Source organism: Pipistrellus hanaki, assembly GCF_964339955.1.
Source record: "Pipistrellus hanaki genome assembly, chromosome: 10".
In the NCBI taxonomy this organism is placed as follows: Eukaryota; Metazoa; Chordata; class Mammalia; order Chiroptera; family Vespertilionidae; genus Pipistrellus; species Pipistrellus hanaki.
The window spans coordinates 47,257,850-47,277,763 of NC_140512.1; the positions used below are offsets into that span (position 1 = coordinate 47,257,850).

The 19,914-nt window shown below is 43.3% G+C and overlaps 1 protein-coding gene across 2 annotated transcripts in view; it reads left to right on the forward strand.

Moving 5' to 3' along the window:
* Positions 1–17,978, forward strand: part of SLC37A3 (solute carrier family 37 member 3) — a 49,378-nt gene extending 31,400 nt beyond the window's left edge. For both annotated transcript variants that reach the window (XM_084896757.1, XM_084896756.1), the window contains exons 7-15: positions 135–231; positions 2,072–2,156; positions 2,857–3,035; positions 5,209–5,350; positions 8,846–8,947; positions 9,536–9,583; positions 10,196–10,347; positions 14,562–14,627; positions 16,552–17,978. In XM_084896757.1, the coding sequence (XP_084752883.1) occupies positions 135–231; positions 2,072–2,156; positions 2,857–3,035; positions 5,209–5,350; positions 8,846–8,947; positions 9,536–9,583; positions 10,196–10,347; positions 14,562–14,627; positions 16,552–16,644 (964 nt within the window). In that variant the 3' untranslated portion in view covers positions 16,645–17,978. The remainder of the gene's footprint in view (positions 1–134; positions 232–2,071; positions 2,157–2,856; positions 3,036–5,208; positions 5,351–8,845; positions 8,948–9,535; positions 9,584–10,195; positions 10,348–14,561; positions 14,628–16,551) is intronic.
* The last annotated feature ends 1,936 nt before the right edge of the window (positions 17,979–19,914 follow it).

The window sequence follows — 19,914 nt, forward strand, 5'->3', positions numbered from 1 at the left end:
TGTGGGTGTACTTAAAAAAATTTAAAAATAGATTGTTAATTCTCTGTGTGTGAACCTTCTTTGTTTTGGCAATTTTGTATTTCAACCTTGAATCAAATCCCTTGTTATTCTGTGTTCTGCTGTCTCCATCTTAGCCGAGGCGTTGTTTTTGGTCTCTGGAGTGCCTGTGCTTCGGTGGGCAACATTTTGGGAGCATGCCTGGCCTCTTCTGTTCTGCAGTATGGTTATGAGGTAGGTATTTCTTTCTAGCTTTTTCTCAAGGAAATAAATGTGTTTGTTTTGTTTTTTGGTTTTTAGGAAATAATACCGTGGCCATTTAAAACCACATTGAGCTTTGTCTGGGTAAGACAAGGCTTGTGATAAAAGTGAACAAATTTGCACAGCCAGAGTGGCTCAGTGGTTGAATGTTGACCCATGCACCAGGAGGTCACAGTTGGATTCCAGGTCAGGGCACATGCCTCGTTTGTGGGCTGAATCCCCAATAGGGAGTTTGCAGGAGGCAGTTGATCAATGATTCTCTCTCATCACTGATGGTTTTTATCCCTTTCTCCCTCTCCCTTCTTCTGAAACCAATAAAAATATATTTTAAAAAATTATAAAAAGAAAACTTGACAAATGGAAACATATAGCAGCATTATTCCTGAAGAATACCCTAGTCTAAAGACATATAATCAGGAAAAGGTATTTGCAACTCATTAAAGATAAAGAGCCGATCTTCCTAATATAAAAAATCACCCACAGATTGGTAAGAAAAAGACCGACAACACAGAAAAAAAGGTAAAGGATTTGAACGTCTTGTTGGTAAAAAAGGAATAGGAACATCTTATAAACATATGAAAAGAAATTCCACTTCACTTACAACTTTATTTCATTAATATTAATTAAGCTCCTGTAAGGGCCTCTACGCAGTAGAGAATGGACATTGGCCTAAAACTCTTTGCCCTTTGTGGAGCTAGGTAGTAGTCTGAGGAGAAATGCAAATTAAAGAAACTGCACTGAATGTTTATTAGGTTGGCAAATTCCAAAAGTGTAATAATACCTTGTGTTTATGAGGATGTGGAAAAACAGGCATTGCAGTTGGCAAACTGACTAACTCCCCTTGGGGTCAGTATGGGGCAGTCTATCAAAGCTGCAGGTGCTCTCCAGCCCCAGGAATGAACCCCGCAGGTGAATATGCTTCAGCAGGCGCAGGGATATACGACAAGGTTACTTACTTCAGTGTTGTGTGTCACAGCAAAACGTTGGTACCGAATGTCACCCAAAAGGGAAATAGTTACCCCGGGATACACCTGTTCAGTGGAATCCGTGCAGCTGTGAAATAGGGTTGCAGAGCTCTCTCTGTGCCGATAGGGAACTATCTCAGTGGTGTATATTAAGTGAAAAAAACAGGGATGCTAAACTGTGGGTATTTAAAAAAAAGTTTTATTGATTTTTTTACAGGGAGGAAGGGAGAGAGATAGAGAGCTAGAAACGTTGACCTTTCAGTCCACAGACAGACACTATACCATTGAGCCAAACCGGTTTTGGCTAAACTGTGTGTATTGAATGACGCTATTTGTGTAAAATGGAGGAAGAAGTCAAGAGTACATATTTGTATTGGCTTGTATGTTTCTAAAGCAATCTCCAGCTGAAACTGGTTTGGCTCAATGGATAGAGTGTCGGCTTGGGGACTGAAGAGACCCGAGTTCGATTCCGATCAAGGGCATGTACCTTGGTTGCAGGCATATCCCCAGTAGGGGGTGTGCAAGAGGCAGCTGATGGATGACTCTCTCTCATCGATGTGCAATGCAAAGAATAAGATTTTTGTAGTTAGTCCTGATTCACAATTGTATCACTCAGTGTTCAGGGGACCTTAATTATCCTCTCTGAGCCTCATAGAGTCATTGGGAAAATGAAAGAGAAAACACAAGTAAATCATAGCTCAGTGCATGCACAGGCTAAGCACTCAGCACTCATTTTCTTCCCAGTGTCTCGTCCTTCCCATCCCATATCTCCCCCCTCCCCCCCCCTGCACACATGTCTCTGATGAATGTCCCAGACATGTAAGGAGCATCTGTCCTCTTCCCTCCAGTACGCCTTCCTGGTGACAGCGGCTGTGCAGTTTGCTGGTGGGATCGTCATTCTCTTTGGACTCCTGGTGTCACCTGAAGAAATTGGTGAGGACAAGCTGTCATTTCTGTTACTTTTATGGGTGAAAAGAAATCTGAGGCCAGGACAGTTAGTCTCTTTTTTCCTAGAACTGTGAGCTCCTTTCAGTGGGTTAAAGGAGCAGCATTGCTGTTGTGTCTTGGTCCAGCTAAGCCCACCATCGCTGCACCTGTTTGAGGGGAGTGAGGCTCACCTATTACAGATGTAGGGAACACTCATTTGCAAATGAGTTTTATAATTGAGACACTGGTTAGAAGTTAGCATGGATGTGTTTCTAATTTCACTTCTTGAGGCAGATTTCATAAAAATAATTTAGTGTGATATTTACCTCTTGTTAAATACAGAATTTGTATAAATGAAACCACAGAAGCAAACACATGTACGATTCTATCCTTTGAATATTAGTAAAGAGATACATCAGCTTAATAGTATGTAATTGATTTCTTTTTGTATATGAGAGAGCTAGCCTGATTTGGTTGAGAACACATTGCTTTGAAGCCAGATAAAGTAGAATCAGAATCCAAGGTTTGTTGTGATGTTGATCTTAATTGACCTTAGTTGACTTTGGCATGTGAACCTTGTTGCTTCTTTTATAAAGTGCAAATAAAATAATGTTGACCCCATAAGTAATGATACATGCAAAGCACTTAGCACAACGCCAGGCACCTAGGAGGCACTCTGTAAATGTTGCTGTTACTGTGGTTTTAGGTCTCCCAGGTATCGAGGCAGAAGAAAAGGTCGAAGAAGACTCACACAGACCATTAATCAATGATGCTGAAAATGAAGATGAATATGAGCCTTATTATTCCATCCAAGAAGGCAGTACCATCACTCAAGTCAAGGCAATAAGCTTTTATCAGGCTTGTTGCCTTCCTGGAGTTATCCCGGTAAGGACCATTCAAATCTCCTTGCCACAGCCAGTGAGCTATTAGAGCTGGAGATGACCTCTGCCTGGGACAAAACATCGCTAGGTATTTAGATTCTCTTGGATCCTTTATTTTAGAAATGCATTCAGAGGACTATTGGATAGTGCCCCTCAACTTATTTTTATAATGGCAACACTGGAAATTTTTTCTGACATTATGCAGAGGTCGAGAGAGTAATGTTTTTAGCTTGTGGGGATCACATAGTCTCTGCTACAACTACTTAACTCCAGAACAAAAGAAATGAATGAATGGGCATGCCAGAGTTGGCCCTGAGCCCTAGCATTTGAGTAAGAAGGCAAAGTTGGTATTTTTAAATATATACTTTATGTCCTGTAGCAGTATTATAAAATTATATGTCAACCAAGGGGGGTTTTGAATGGGTCGTTAAATCGGCCCTATTTGCTGATACTCTTATTCTAGGAAGAAACAATTATTTGCCCTTTAATGAAAAGGCCCAGAGCAGAGTACTCCACAGTATTTCTTGGTAATGCATTCCAGTGTTTCCACAACCTTTATAGTCAGGAGAATTTTCTAACGTCTAAACTAAATCCCTTCTGCTGCAGTTTTTCTGTCTTGATGTTTCGGGCGCTCTAGCACGGGAGTGGAAGTTAAGAGGCCTAGGTTATGTTTCCAGCTTACCCACTAACTGTCTGTGAGGCCTGGGGTAAGTCACTCAGCCCAACCTTGTGTCTCAGTTCCCCTTCCTGTGGAGCACAGCAGTCCTCCCGGGGTCTAGAAAGGGTTATGGCATTGTGAACAGGCACTGGCTCTTACTTAATTGCTCAGTGGTGCTTCCTGAATGTAGCCCCTGAGCTAGATTGAGTCTGTAGGTTGTCATATTTCATGCTTATCAGTTCCCTTCTGCCTATGCCCCAAGCTCAGTTAGAGAACTGACATTTGCAAACGGGTTGTTAAGTATAAATTAAAATGTAAGTCCCCATGATTCTTAAAAAGATGATGTATAAGGTTCATGCAAGTTCCTTTAGTCCTGTTCTTAGGCTAAAGATTAGCATTTTTAACTAGTTATTAAAATAGTAATTGATTAATTTCTGAGACAGGCCTTAACATTTTGTTGTGATTAAATATGGAATCTTTCGCTATTCCTTTGTATTTCCCAAGCTGTTTTTCCCTGACACGGATAGGGATGTAAAGGAAATCTAGTTAACCTAATTCCTTTGTCTCTGTAACAGGCTGTCTGGACAAAATGCTCTCATGACTGGGACTTGGCTCTCTAGGGGGTGGCGGTGGCCAGGCCAGGGAAGCTGTTTTAAAACAAGTGATACCTAGGGAATAAGTGGCAGCTCCAGGGAAAAGAATATACTAGCCAGACACCCTTTGAAGTCAGTCTCTCTGTTCCTCCCCTTTTTCCTTTGATGCTAAATGTCAGGATTTCCTGGTAATAATGTGTTGAATATAGGAGTCTTAGCGCCACTGCCATCATGAGGCAGCTGCACCTATTATTCCTCAAAGTAGAACCACAAGGCCCATGACAATCAAGCTCCTTTCTTTTTGACTCACTAAAGATACTCTTTTTTTTTTTTTTTTTTTTTTTTTAAGATATTGTTTGCTTTTCCACTGGATGTCTTTTGGAAACTGTAATGTGAAAGTAGTTGTAATGTTGATGCTTTTCTTAGACCTCGAAACTATTCCCCATGGTTCATAATATTAACTTTGCAGGAAATAGAAGAACCAAAATAGTTTACTTGCTTGCAATAGAAGTTGTGATGTTTACTAGGTTTATTTGCTATGGTTAATGCTAATCGGTGGCATGAATACTTTTAGTCTTTGTCTAAATAAAGAAATAGGAGTATGTGCCCTGCCTTACAGGTTCAAAACACTGGTTTGCTTCTACCAGAGAACTGAAAGGAGGAAAAAAGCGAGGATTAGGAGATGGTCATCTGTGATTTCTGTTCCAAAGGCCTGCTGTAAATGCCTTTCTAGAAGTCAATGGGGATAAAGAGAAGAGGGAGACTAGGTAAAGTCAGGCCAATAGGAATTTGTAGAAAAGTTTAATTTTATAGTAAGGCTATCCGTCCCAAACTTTGCCATTTTATTTTGCTGTTTAATGACATTAGGAATTGTGGCCCTGCTGTGCTGCTTGTTCCTCACTGATAGTTGCATGTGTTTCTTGCAGTATTCACTCGCCTATGCCTGCCTGAAGTTAGTGAATTACTCCTTCTTCTTCTGGTTGCCCTTTTACCTGAGTAACAACTTTGGGTGGAAGGAGGCCGAAGCTGACAAGCTGTCCATTTGGTACGATGTTGGAGGGATTATAGGTAATGCCTGTGATGCATCTTTTTCTATAGTAGTTTTATTACTTACTCTACAGCCATTTTTTCTAAACTGTCATACCAGTAAACAGCCAAACTCTTAAAAAAAAGTTTGTATAAAGACCCAGCAGCCTATGGCAGCCTGTGATTTATGGGGCTCTCACTCTCAGACTTTTGTTGATGGATCTGTTCTCTTGTCTTGGGATGTTTCCCTCTGTGACCTCTTGTAATGTAACTATTACATACACTTTTGGTAAGTCTTAGGTCTTAACTATACACATTAATTAGTGTCTAGATTGTCAGATCATAGAGGGGGAATAATAGCAGGGATTGAGATCTGTGAATATTTTGTAGCTGCTTTGTACACAGATTTTAGTAAAGACTTTTCATTATAGGTGGGAGTATAAACAGGGAAGTAAGCAACTTTAAGACAGGCGTTCTGAATGCATTTTGGTGGGTGTGACTTCAATGGCTATGACAAAGCCTTAACATCCTTTCTGCAATGTTTACATTTAGAATGGTGGTAAGACTGAACTGCCCTGGGCCCATGAAAGCCCCTGGCATAGCCTTAGGTGATATACTGCTGTTGTATTTGAACTTGTTTGCCCTCTTCTTAGATCCAGAGTCAAAGGTGAGGTTGCCGCCTTTAGACCTGACAATCCTTCTTTGTTCTGCTATCTGATGAAGATGTACCAGATGCCCCTTAGCGCCTAGAACTTAACATGGGACTGTATCTAAATGCAACTGTGTTGCTTGACGCTTTTATATCCATCTTTTTATTTTTATTTATTTATTTTAATATTTGCCAGAGGATACACTCACTGATCCCAGAGAGAGGGGAAGGGAGAAGGAGGGAAACTGGAAGGAAGGGAAAAAAAGAAGAGATGGGGGCAGGTAGAGTAACGGGGGAGGCAGAGAGAAAGAGAAACATTGATGTAGCACATTGCTTAGCTGCCTCTGTACATGCAGTGTAGGTATGTACTGGCAAACCTTTTGGTACATGGGACGATGCTCCAACCAACTGAGCCACCTGGCCAGGGCAACATGTCACGTCTTTTTAAACATCAGGACCTGGTGGAGGAATCCAAGATGGCTGCTCGGGTAGGCAACTAGCCGCAGCCGCACACAACAATTTTAATAAAATACAACTAAAATATAAAATGGACATTACCCAGAACTACAGGAAAGTCGACTGACTGGAAATCCTACAACAAGAAGCAAGGAGAAAACCAGAAGGAAGCACGGGGGAGCTGTAAAAGCCTAAGGTACGGAGACACGCGGCGCGGAGAGGACGGAGCCGGAGAGGAGGGAGGCCGAGTGCCTGGCGGGCGTTCCCTAGCGGAAAGGAGATAAAACTCCGACTGTGCTGGGCCCCCAACTGCTCTGAACCCCAGTTCTGGGCCAGACCCCGGGGACTCAGGCTCAGCCATAGGGAGCTGGGCTGTAAAGCGGAACCCCGGGGTAGCAGAGAAAGGAGGTCCCGGAGGCGCGAACACTGCCCCCAGAGAAGGGACGGTCGGCTGTGCCGCGGGATTGCCCTGACGGGAAGGAGACTGGGGCTCCAGACTGCTGTGAACGCCACCTCCAACTCCACTTCCAACTGAACTGAACCCCAATACCGGGCTCATTGTGGGAGAGCATAGACTGTTTGGCAGCAGGCGAAAATCGAGGGCACCTTTCTCTCAGAGGCGCCTGCAGCGAGCACTGAAGGACCCGCATAGGGCGGGGCTGACGGAAGCCAAAGCTGCAGGCTCCACCCTGAAACCCCGTCCCATCTGTAACTGCGAAATGCGACAACAAAATAGATCACAAACGAAAGAAATGGAGGACAAAAAGCGTCTGGATATAGAGTTCAAATCTACGCTTATAAGGTTTTTCAAGAATTTCCTAGAAAAGATGGATAAGGCCTATGAGGATATGAAAAGAGATCAACTAGAATTAATAAGGAGTCAACAAGAAATGATAAGGGATCAACAAGAAATAAAGAATACATTGTCTGAAATAAAAAATATTCTACAGAGTCCTAAAAACAAAAGGGAAGATCGCAAGAATCAAGTCAAAGATTTGGAACATAAAGAGCCAGAAGACACTCCTCCACAGAAGCTAGAAAGCAAGAGAATCCAGAAAATTGAAGATAATGTAAGAAACCTCTGGGACAACTTCAAGCGAACCAACATCAGAATTATGGGGGTTCCAGAAGATGAGAGAGAGCAAGATATCGAAAACATACTGAAAGAAATAGTGACAGAAAACTTCCCCCACCTGGTGAAAGAATTTGACTTACAAGTCCAGGAAGCGCACAGAACTCCAAACAAAAGGAATCCAAAGAGGACCACACCGAGACACATCATTATTAAAATTCCAAGAGCAAAAGATAAAGAGAGAATACTAAAAGAAGCAAGAGCAAAGAAGGTAGTAACTTATAAAGGAGCACCTATACGATTGTCAGCTGACTTCTCAACAGAAACCATGCAGGCCAGAAGGGAATGGCAAGAAATATTCAAGGTGATGAATAGCAAGAACCTACAGCCCAAAATAAGCTACCCAGCAAAGCTATCACTCAGAATCGAAGGCCAGATAAAGAGCTTCACTAATAAAAAAAAAAGCTAAAGGAGTTCATCACCACCAAACCAGAATTATATGAATTGCTGAAAGGGGTTCTTTCAGAAGAGAAAGTAAACAAAGATAAAAATTATGAACAACAAATACGTAATTATCAACAAGTGAATCTAAAAACCAAGGAAATTAAAAAAATCTGATGAACAATATTAACTGTTGAATATAATAGAATCAGAGGTATGGAAGGGGAGTGAACTGACGATTCTTGGGGAAAAGGGGAGAGGGGGGCGTGGGAAGAGACTGAACATAAACTGTGCACCTATGGATGAGGACAATGGGGAGAGGGGAAAGGGCAGAGGGTGGGGTGGGAACCTGGTGGAGGAGAGCAATGGTGGGGGGGGGGGGGGGAGGAACATTTGTAATAATATGAAAAATAAAAACTTATTAAAAAAAAAAATAAATAAATAAATAAATAAAATGCAAAAAAAAAAAAAAAAAAAAAAAAAAAAAAATAAACATCAGGACCTGGTAGTTATTTTAAGCCATGATTGCTGCATTTAATTGTAGTGAATATTTATTGGCTGCTACTAATAGCCTATGAGGCATGGACTTTAATCATCTTTTACATAAAAAGCAAAAAGAATCGGGGAAAACCTTCATAGCTGGTTAGAGAAGAGAAAACAAGGGACAGTGGGTGGCTTTGGTGATTTTGCCTTTTTCCTTATTTTGGTGTCTGATTTGTGGTGCCCTGTCCCCGTCAGCCACCATGAGTAATCTTCTTGAAAGGAAATTATGGAGGAAACTTAGGAGAATCAGCCACCTCTCTGGATAGACCGGTGTTAGGCTCTGGATAGCGGGCGGAGGGTACCTGATGAACCCGTTTCAGGTAACCGAGCTAAATTATAGATGGTTTTCATTATGATGCACTCTTTGTGCCTAAAGGGGGAACTCTGCAAGGCTTCATCTCTGACGTATTACAGAAGAGAGCACCCGTTTTAGCTCTGAGTCTGCTTCTGGCAATCGGGTCCCTGGTTGGATACAGTCGTGAGTATTCCTTTGCAATTAAATGTCCCGATCTCTTAGGACGAAGGCATTTGCCTTGAATCCATGACCAGCCCAGGGGAGACCCCAGAGCCCAGCCACAAAGGCATGCTAGAGACCCTTGTGTTGTCCTGTGAATACCTGGTGGAAGTATCATCACACAGTTTTATGTGTGTCGGGGAGGAAACTGGCATCTCTTCCGCTTTGTTGGTTTGTTTAAAAGGTTGCTTGGGAGTGTATATGCTTTGTCTAAGGGTAGGCTCCAGAGGAACAGCATTAGAGCCAATAAAACAATAAAAGGGAAAAGGTTTCAAAAGAGGAAAGATGGTAATTAGTGAGTTTGGTATATGTCCCCTAAGATGCTGCTGAGATTGGAGCAGGGTTTTTCTGTAGCTTTTAGAAGTCTCATTAGCTTGAGCACCAGCAAGAGACAGACATCACAAATAAAAGTTGGAAGAGGCCATGAAAGAGTCGTATCCCTTTGTTGTGTCTGGGTGTGATCCGCGAGGTCACAGAGATCCAGGCCTTTGTGGACTGTCCCGTGGAGGCGCACGGGATGCGCTTTTAAAGTCAGCATGTCTCTCCTCACAGGCTCGCCAAACAACAAGTCCATTAATGCACTTCTGATGGCGGTCACAGGTATGGCATCTGGCTCCATTTCACTGTCGTATTTCCTCTCTAAGTAAGAAGGGAAAAAGGGAACGATTTCTCTCAGTTTGAGTTACACTAAAACCTTAATTACAGAGAAGTCAAATGGTGAAAGGAAAGACAGACACAGCAGATTCTGTTTCTCTGCTGTTCTGTGACCTCCTCAGTCCTTCAGTTACAGGATCACCTTTGGACCGAGGTGACCTAACAGTTTTGATTGCTGCCCCAGCTTCTCACATCACTTCTGGACGTGGCCTAGGAAGCTACCACCTTGGGAACCAATTCACCAGCTTTCAAAAAGCCCAGTATAGCTAGTTCTTCCTCCTGTGTTGGAATTAGTCAGTATTTCTTCACTTCAGCCCCAGATGAAACAATTGAGTTCAGTTAGGGGCTGTGTTATAGAAAAGTTCCTAATTTTTAAATTTGAAGATGGTACTACCTGGGCGAGTTTTAATTTTACTGGTTATTTCCCCCCCCCCCCCTTTTTTTTTTGTTTCTCTCCAACATAATGAACAAAATTGTAGGATGTTTGCCTTGTTCACTAGATTCCTAATGGAGTTATGAATAGTGTTTTAGTAAGAACCTCTCTGTGTATGACCTCAGGATTTTTTATTGGCGGACCTTCTAATATGATCAGCTCTGCTATTTCTGCTGACTTGGGTCGCCAAGAGCTCCTCCAAGGCAGCAGCGAGGCTTTGGCGACTGTCACAGGAATTGTTGACGGAACTGGGAGCATTGGAGCTGCGGTGGGCCAGGTAAGTGAGCAGGAGCGGGGTCGAAATGGAGTGTTAAGTAGTCCTTCAACCGGTGGAAGAATATGTAACTGCCCACTGGGCCACAGTAGGTGGCACTCTTATGCTGCAGTGTGATGTGCTGGGAGCCTGGAGGTTTGGTTCTCTGTAAGGGCCAGTTGTACTGGGAGCCTGGGTTGAGTCCTCTCTAAGGGCCAGCTGTAGTGGGAGCTGGGTTGAGTCCTTTCTAAGGTCCATCTGGAACGTGCCTCTACATTTTTAGTTGCTTTTTTCCACTTTCACTTCCAGATTCTTCCTGGAAATAAGCTCACACCTCATCAGATAGATCCTTCAGCCCCAGCCTGCTACCCCCTGTTTTCTAGGCTGAACATGGCACTCCAAGGAGGCCATGAGACACATGCTTCTCATTATTCCCCACCTGACGTGTAAACCCTACCGAACACACATGTACACATGTTCATTAGATGGGTCCATCCCCTCCAGAAGTGGCCAGTGATCTGCAGCTGCTCTGAGTCACTTTCTCTGCTTCCTACAACATTCTAAGTCATTAGGGAAATGCAGATAAAAAGCAGAGTGAGCTACCACTTCATACCTGTTAAGATAGGTGTAATTTTTAAAAAATGCAACAAAATAACTATTTTTTTTTTTTTAAAATAAATTTTTATTGTTCATATTATTACAAGTGTTCCTTTCCCCCCCCCTTCCCACCCCACCCTCTGCCCTTTCCCCACTCCCCATTGTCCTCATCCATAGGTGCACAGTTTATGTTCAGTCTCTTCCCACATTCCCCTCTTCCCTTTTCCCCAAGAATCATCAGTTCACTCCCCTTCCATACCTCTGATTCTATTATATTCAACAGTTAATATTGTTCATCAGATTTTTTTTTTAATTTCCTTGGTTTTTAGATTCACTTGTTGATAGTTACGTATTTGTTGTTCATAATTTTTATCTTTATTTACTTTCTCTTCTGAAAGAACCCCCTTCAGCAATTCATATAATTCTGGTTTGGTGGTGATGAACTCCTTTAGCTTTTTTTTATTAGTGAAGGTCTTTATCTGACCTTCGATTCTGAGTGATAGCTTTGCTGGGTAGAGTATTTTTGGCTGAAGGTTCTTGCTATTCATCACCTTGAATATTTCTTGCCATTCCCTTCTGGCCTGCATGGTTTCTGTTGAGAAATCAGCTGACAATCGTATAGGTGCTCCTTTATAGGTAACCACCTGCTTAGCTCTTGCTGCTTTTAATATTCTCTCTTTGTCCTTTGCTCTTGGAATCTTAATTATGATTTGTCTTGGTGTGGTCCTCTTTGGATTCCTCTTATTTGGAGTTCTGTGTGCTTCCTGGACTTGTAAGTCCAATTCTTTCCCCAGGTGGGGGAAGTTTTCTGTCACTATTTCTTTCAGTATGTTTTCGATATCTTGCTCTCTCTCATCTTCTGGGACCCCCATGATTCTGATGTTGGATCGTTTGAAGTTGTCCCAGAGGTTTCTTACATTATCTTCAATTTTCTGGATTCTCTTGCCTTCTAGCTTCTGCAGAGGAGTGTCTTCTGGCTCTTTATGTTCCAAATCTTTGACTTGATTCTTGCGATCTTCTATTCTGTTTTTAGGACTCTGTAGAATATTTTTTATTTCAGACAATGTATTCTTTATTTCTTGTTGATCCCTTAGCATTTCTTGTTGATCCCTTTTCATATCCTCATAGGTCTCATTTATTTTATCGGCCTTTTCTAGGAGTCTCTTGAAAAACCCTATAAGTGTGGTTTTGAACTCTATATCCAGTCGCTTTTTGTCCTCCATTTCTTTCGTTTGTGATCTATTTGGTTTAGGCATTTTCGCAGGCAGCTTTCCTGATGGGGGCGGAGTTTCAGGGTGGAGCCTACAGCCTTGGCTTCCGTCAGCCCCGCCCTATGCGACTCCTGAGACTCAGGGTCCTTCAGTACTTGTTGCAAGCGCCTCTGAGAGAAAGGTGCCCTCGATTTTCGCCTGCTACCAAACAGTGTAAGCTCTCCCGCAATGGGCCCGAAACTGGGGTTCAGTTCAGTTGGAAGTGGAGTTGGAGGTGGCGTTCAGAGCAGTCTGGAGCCTGTCTCCTTCCCGCCAGGGCAGTCCTACGGCACAGCCGGCCGGCCCTTCTCTGCGCGCTGTGTGCGCGCCTCTGGGACCTCCTTTCGCTGCTTCCCCGAGTACCGCCTTACAGCCCAGCTCCCTCTGGATGAGCCTGGGTCCCCGGGGTCTGGCCTAGAACGGGGGTTCAGAGCAGTTGGGGGCCCAGCACAGTCCGAGTGTTTATCTCCTTCCCGCTAGGGAACGCCAGCCAGGCACTCGGCCTCCCTCCTCTCCGGCTCCGTCCTCTCCACGCGCGCGCCGCGTGTCTCCGTACCTTGGGCTTTTACAGCTCCTCCGCGCTTCCTTCTGGTTTTCTCCTTGCTTCTCGTTGTAGAATTTCCAGTCAGTTGACTTTCCTGTAGTTCTGGGTAATGTCCATTTTATATTTTAGTTGTATTTTATTGAAATTGTTGCGTGCGGCTGCGGCTAGGTGCCTACCCGAGCAGCCATCTTGGATTCTCCCAAAATAACAACTATTGATGAAGACATGGAGAAATTGGAGTTTTTATACATTGATGGTGAAAATGTAAAATGTTAAAGCTGTTACAGAAAACTGGTGGTTCTAAAAAAAAGTTAAACATTAGGATTACTGTATGGCCCAGCAATTCCACTCTGAGGTATATATCCCTAGGAGTGGAATTTCAATGAATTGAAAACAAGGTCTCAGATATTCGTATGCCAACGTTCATTGCAGCACTATTTATAGTAGTCAAAAGGTGGAAACAACTCAAGTGTTGACCAATAGGTGACTGTGGTATCTATTAATATACTAACAAAAGGGTAATATGCTAATTAGGGTGAACATCTTCTGGATATCCATCTGGACAAAGCCAGAGTGGCTGTGAGGCCCGGGGCTCATGGCAGCTGTGGGCTCAGTTAGCTGTGAGCTCTTGTGGCTGCAAAGCCTTGCAGCCGCTGTGGCCAGCAGTGGCAGCAGCAGTGTGGTGATGGAGGTGGCCCCTTCCACTGATAAACCTGGTTGCCTCCCACAGAGGTCAGTAGGACATCCCCTGAGGGCTCCTGGACTGTGAGAAGGGGCAGGCTGGGCTGAGGGACCTGCCTCCAGTGCACGAACTTTTGTGCACTGGCCCTCTAGTCTAGACTATAATAATAAAAGCATAATATGCTAATTAGACCAGACAGCCAAATGACTGGATGACCTTCTGGATGAAGCCGTGGCTGTGAGGGCCAAGGCAAGCCACTGAGCCCCTTGCACACAATTTGTACATTGGGCTTCTAGTATCTACATAATAGGGTGTTATTCAGCCACAAAAAGGAATGAGGTTCTCATAGGCAGTACAACATGGTTGAACCTTAAAAACAGTATTCTAAGTGAAATAAGCCAGACACAAAGGGTAAATACTATGTGATTCCACTTAACCTGAAATATCCAGAATAGGCAAATTCAGAGGCAGAAAGCACATTAGAGATTACCAGGGACTGAGGAAAAGGGGTGATGAGGATTTACTGCTTAATGGGTACAGAGGTTCTGTTTGGGGTGCTGAAAAATTTTGGAAACAAATGGTGGTAATAGTTATACAACATTGTGAATGTATTTGATGCCACTAAGTCGTACACCAAAAAATGGTTAAAATAGCAAATTTTATGTTATATATTTTACCATAATAAAAAAAGTAAAGGGATTAAATGCTACCAGATCCTTTTTATTAATTGAAAGTAAATTAAAAGAATATGCTGTAAAATGTTAAAGGTACAGTAATCCCATGAGCAAATAGCATAATTGTAAAGTGAGTGATACACTTAGAAGACAAAGCATTTTTGAAAACACCAATTATAATATCAAAGAACGATTAAATGGAAGTGACTTGAGGATGCTCATCTTCCTCTCTCATGGTGAAGGGAATAGAGAGAAAGCTCTGAACGCATGTCTTCTGTGGTGCAGTTCTGGACTCTGGAGCTTACAGAGTGAAGCCGTTAGTGCAGCTCACACAGGAGCATGCATGTGAAAGGGCTTTGTAAACTGCAAAACACTATGCAAATCCTAACCCCTCCTTATTTTTTAGAAGAGCCATGTTTAAATTACTTACAGCTACTTGATTTTATTAATTTATCAAGGATAATACAAAAATTTCTTTTTCTCCGTTTTAGTATTTAGTGTCTTTGATCCAGGACAACCTCGGATGGATGTGGGTTTTCTACTTTTTCATTCTCATGGTAAGTGTGTGCTCCCCTTTTTTTGAACTAGTAAGTTTTCTTACTGATTTACTTCGAAGCATCTACTTAAATCACTTCTTAAGCCAGAAAAATTGCTGATTGCTTTTAAAACTCTTTTGCAAAAAATAAGATTTTGTCAATCTAAAAGACATTCTTTTCTCAAGGCAGGAAAGGGCCTTTCTTTAGTTTGCCTTTGACCTGAGTCTAATGAGTATTGTCATTTGTAAAACCAGAAAAAATGACAAGCAACTTAAAGTTTCACCAATCATTAATTGGTGTGCTTTTCCAGGGTACTCTCCAGCAGCTGAATATAACTGGGGAATTCTGAAGGAAATTACAGTGGGGGGCACCAAGCCACAGAGGGTTAAAAAAGAAGCTGTGATTAACACTGTGTCTTATGGGTTCTTAAAAGAACCCGAGTCTTTGAAAAACTATCTGTTGTGCCTTAGGCCTCCTTGGCTGAAATTTTACACTGTCTGGGAAATAGCCAATACAGAATAAGGCCGGTGCTTTTGAAATATTGTTTTCTATTGAATACGCATGTGATATAGTCTGTCCCATTATTGGTGAGACAGTGCTCAAGACAGGTCTGCGTGAGAGAGTCTGTGACAGCTTCGTCCGCCAGGGGATGCATTCAGTTTGCTGTCCCTAAATTTAGGGCATCCTAATTGAAGGTAGCCTCAGCTGTCCCAAGTCCAGACACCGCAGTCTTGTCCCGGGAGTTGGGGGAGTTCAGCACTGGAGTTCCCTGGTGCTGCCAGAAGGCTTATGTCCTCTGCTGTCACAGAGGATGCTTCCTTCTGCCCAGCTGCCTTCTAGCTTCCAGAGACTATGGTTATGGAACTCTGTCCACTTCTGACACCCATGCTAAGTAGAGTGCAGTGTCTGCTGATGAACTTGTTGCTATGATCATACTAGGAATTCTAATAGAAAAAAACTGGATCTATTATAAGAAACACATTTTAAAAATGTTTTTATTGATTTCAGGGAGGAAGGGAGAGGGAGAGAGAGATGGAAACATCAGTAATGAGAGAGAATCACTGATCAGTTGCCTCCTGTAACCCAGGCATATGCCCTAACCGGGAATTGAATTGTGACCTCTCGGTTCATAGGTTGACGCTCAACCACGGAGCCACATAGACAAGGCAATAAACACTTTTTAAAATCTGAGCCCCAGTATCCATTTTCTGTCCCACCTGTCACAAATTATTTAATTTGTGTACCTTAGTTCTTTTATTTGGAGACTATAATGTAAATTAAGTATTTTTAAATATTAACTGTAATTTTCAAAGTTATTATTTATTTATTTATTTAAATATATTTTATTGATTTTTTTACAGAGAGGAAGAGAGAGGGATAGAGAGCTAGAAACATCGATGAGAGAGAAACATCGACCAGCTGCCTCCTATACATCCCCCACTGGGGATTTTCCCCCAACCAAGGTACATGCCCTTGACCAGAATCGAACCTGGAACCCTTCAGTCCACAGGCCGAGGCTCTATCCACTGAGCCAAACCGGTTTCGGCTCAAAGTTAGTTTTTAATTCATTGAAGTTTTGATTTATCTTTGTATGAAGTCAGAATGAATGTAATTTTTTTTTTTTTTTTTTTTAAATATATATTTTATTGATTTTTTACAGAGAGAAAGAGAGAGGGATAGAGAGTTAGAAACATTGATGAGAGAGAATCATCAATCAGCTGCCTCTTGCACACCTCCTACTGGGGATGTGCCAGCAACCAAGGTACATGCCCTTGACCGGAATCGAACCTGGGACCTTTCAGTCCGCAGGCCGACGCTCTATCCACTGAGCCAAACCGGTTTCGGCTGAATGTAATTTTTCAAAGCCATTATGTTCAAAACAGGATGCTCTAACAGAAGTAATTAAATTGTTACTGCACATTTAATGCTCTTCTTCTCTTTACAGACAAGTTGTACAATTGTATTTATTTCGCCATTAATAGTGAGGGAAATGCGCTCTCTTATGCAAAGACGACAAGTTCGCATACTAAGTGAATGACTGGTGCCCCAGAGGAACAAGAATAATAGGAGACACATTAGGACTCTAATTCCTTTTAATTCATCCCATTTTGGGTTTGTCTTAAGAGCTCCAAAATAACCTCAGATGGCCAAGCCTCTTTCACCAGTGTCAGCATCCTGCGATGCTGACCAGAGCGAGGTGGGCTGTTTCTACACTACAGGAATGATTGCCGATTGTTTTATTGTTGTCCCATGGATGTTCACGTGGCCTGTGGACCTCCGTTGGGCCCGTTGAGGTTTATCCTTTTCACCTTAAAGGCTGCATTGGACATGGACCTTGTTCTCCAGCCTGGGAAGCTGAGTGACCACAGGACCTTTGTTCTCCAGCCTGGGAAGCTGAGTGACCACAGGACCTTTGTTCTCCAGCCTGGGAAGCTGAGTGACCACAGGACCTTTGTTCTCCAGCCTGGGAAGCTGAGTGACCACAGGCAGCCGGGCCTGGTTTCTAGCAGAGTCTGGCTCCATGAACAGAAAGGCTCGTTGCATTTTGCTTTGGAAATGAGTTTGCAGAGGGTAGCTCATCTTCAGAGTATCAAATCCTGAGAGGGTGCTCCAGCTGGATCCAGAATAAGCCTGCCTTGGACCGAGAATGCCTTTGTTAACCACGGTGGGAAAAGTCATGCTGCGTGCAGAAGCAGGCTGTCTCCACATTGCTGTCCACTTGTTCTCCACCTGCATTCAGAACTAACTCTGGCTCCTGGCAGTATTGCGTCACCCTTTCAAGGACCATAAGGTGTATCAGTTGTGAACATTCCAACGAGTCACCCACAGCAAGTACTCAAGCCCAGGTTTGCTGTTGGATCCACAAGGAAGCTAATCTGCTCAGCCCTGTTTTCAGAGGACTGACCTCTGTCACAGCCGGCTGCCTTGAGTAGCCTCAGCAGGAGCCTAGCATTAGAGAGGAAGGAAGGAAGGACCTTTCTCCTAGTACGCGGTAGCGTGTGACATGGAATCACACTAAGGGACCACTAGGGCCTGAGGGGACTTACATATCTATTCTTTAGAAGTTTGTGGAATATCCATCTTCAAGGCGTGAATTCTAAACTGATTATCAATATTTTAAGGCATAATATTGGATAAATATTCTGAATTATGTAAGCAAACTAGGGGGAAATGTGCAATTTTGAGGCCTGCCTAATTGCTTTGGGTTAGGGAATATTTTTCAGCCTCCTGCTTTATACTCCGAAATGTGGTATGTTTGTGAACTTAATGTTATTTAATCAAGCAGATTTCCAATCAGTTAATTGCTCATTACTGACAAAAAGGGAAAGTATGAAACACAGGAAGGGAAAATAAACTGACTTTTATAATAAATGTCTGTCCATCTCGTTATTTAAATTTATACTCTGAGCTCCATGTTATAGGATGTGACTCATGCCTTATGATTTCCTGCTATTGAGTGTTCCCTCGTGACCATTCACCGGCCCTACGGTGCCGGCAGACTGTACAGTTTCTCCCCTGTGGGTGCGGGGCCAGCCCAGTGCTATGCTCTTCCTCTTGGGTGAGGTGCTGCTGTGTTTGGATGAGTTGCCTGGTTGTAACTTAAGAATATTGTCTAGATGAGCCCCATTCTGATTATTTACCCTCTTCCTGGAATTTGACTGGGAGAGAATGGAAAATTCATGTGTTTGAATCACTTCAGAGAGTAGCAAAGTTTCCCATGGGCAGATTGGGGTTGTTAGAGCGCTTCACGTGGAGACAGGTGGCAGCCTAGGCCTCTGACCGCCTCAGGTGCACGAGTCCGCTGGCTGAGGTGTGCTGATCGGAACAGTGCAGCCATTTGGGGTTTCCTCTGCATTTTGGGAGTGTGCCACCAAAAACAGAGTGGGGAAGGTGTTCATTGAGTTTCCGGCGGGTGGCTAGAAGACGGATGAGAGATGTTGTGACAAGAAGAGGAAGAGCCCTGCAGATGAGGTCAGATCAAGGGCACTTGCGGTGCAGCACACGTCGCCATCACCCAGTGCAGCTGCTGGCAGCAGAGCCGTTCCAGAAGCAAGAACGTGTGTGTGGAATCCTGCTCCCTCTGTAGTTGCACGGTTACAGTGTATTAAAATGGTTTTCCCAGCTGGTGAGTTGGCTTCAAGTTTGTTCCACTGCACTTGTGGTGCACTAACCCGCTTTGCTGTGCTGCTCGGTGTTGCCACTGATAGCACTTGCTGTGGCCTCTTTTATATCGTTGCTCACTTCCTCAACAAAAGCAGTTTCTCCCAAAACCTGCGCGTCCCCTCCGCCTCTCCTGGTATGGTCACACCTTTCTGTCCCAACATCAGCTGTTCTTTTCTTACCCAGTTTAAACTTAGACACATCTGAAATGAAATTACAAATATCTGTCCAGCACTGAACATCATTATACGTTGCACTATGGATATATTTCCTTATTGTTCTAGTTCTGACCATCTACGTAGGGATTAGTGTTAAAGAACTCCCAAGAGGTACCTTCCCTTTCTTACTGTTTTTGCCACGAAGGGCCCATAGTGAGGCTGATTCGGAAATGGAAATGCATTCTTCGCTGACAGAGTGCTCTCTGATGTTCACTAGGTTGAAGTAACATGCTCTGGCCTGCCTTTTCTTGTTCTACATATTCTCCTTCCATGTAGTTTCAGAGGAAGAAAGGTCCCTCTCCCTTCCTGCTTATTCAGTTCCTTCCTGCTTCTTGGAAGACCTGAGCCCCACAGTGAACATTCATGCAAGAGGTGTCTGCATCCCTCCGTGTGGGGGATGAAGGATGCAAGATGCTCCCATCTGTTCCTTCCCTTCTCCTTTAAAACCTCCAGAAGTCATACTTGCCTCCCACATAAATGACTGATGTAGCCTTCTCTTATCTCTACTAATTCTTCTGACTCACGTCCTGTTTATCTTCTCACCACCAAATCCTTTGAGTTGGTGTCTGCTGCCTTTCTGGCTGTACTACTGCCTTCCTCCTTGACTAGGTAACTAACTAGACTGTTTCGCCCGGGATGTACTGGCTTCTGCCTGATCTTTATTTTTTTAATATATTTTATTGATTTTCTTACAGAGAAAAAGGGAGATAGAGAGTTATAAACATTGATGAGAGAGAAACATCGACCAGCTGCCTCTTGCACACCCCCTACCGGGGATGTGCCCACAACCAAGGTACATGCCCTTGACCGGAATCAAACCTGGGACCTTTCAGTCCGCAGACCGACGCTCTATCCACTGAGCCAAACCAGTTTCGGCTGCCTGATCTTCAGACAAATTATCAACTGCACTTCTCTTTGCTCATCAATTT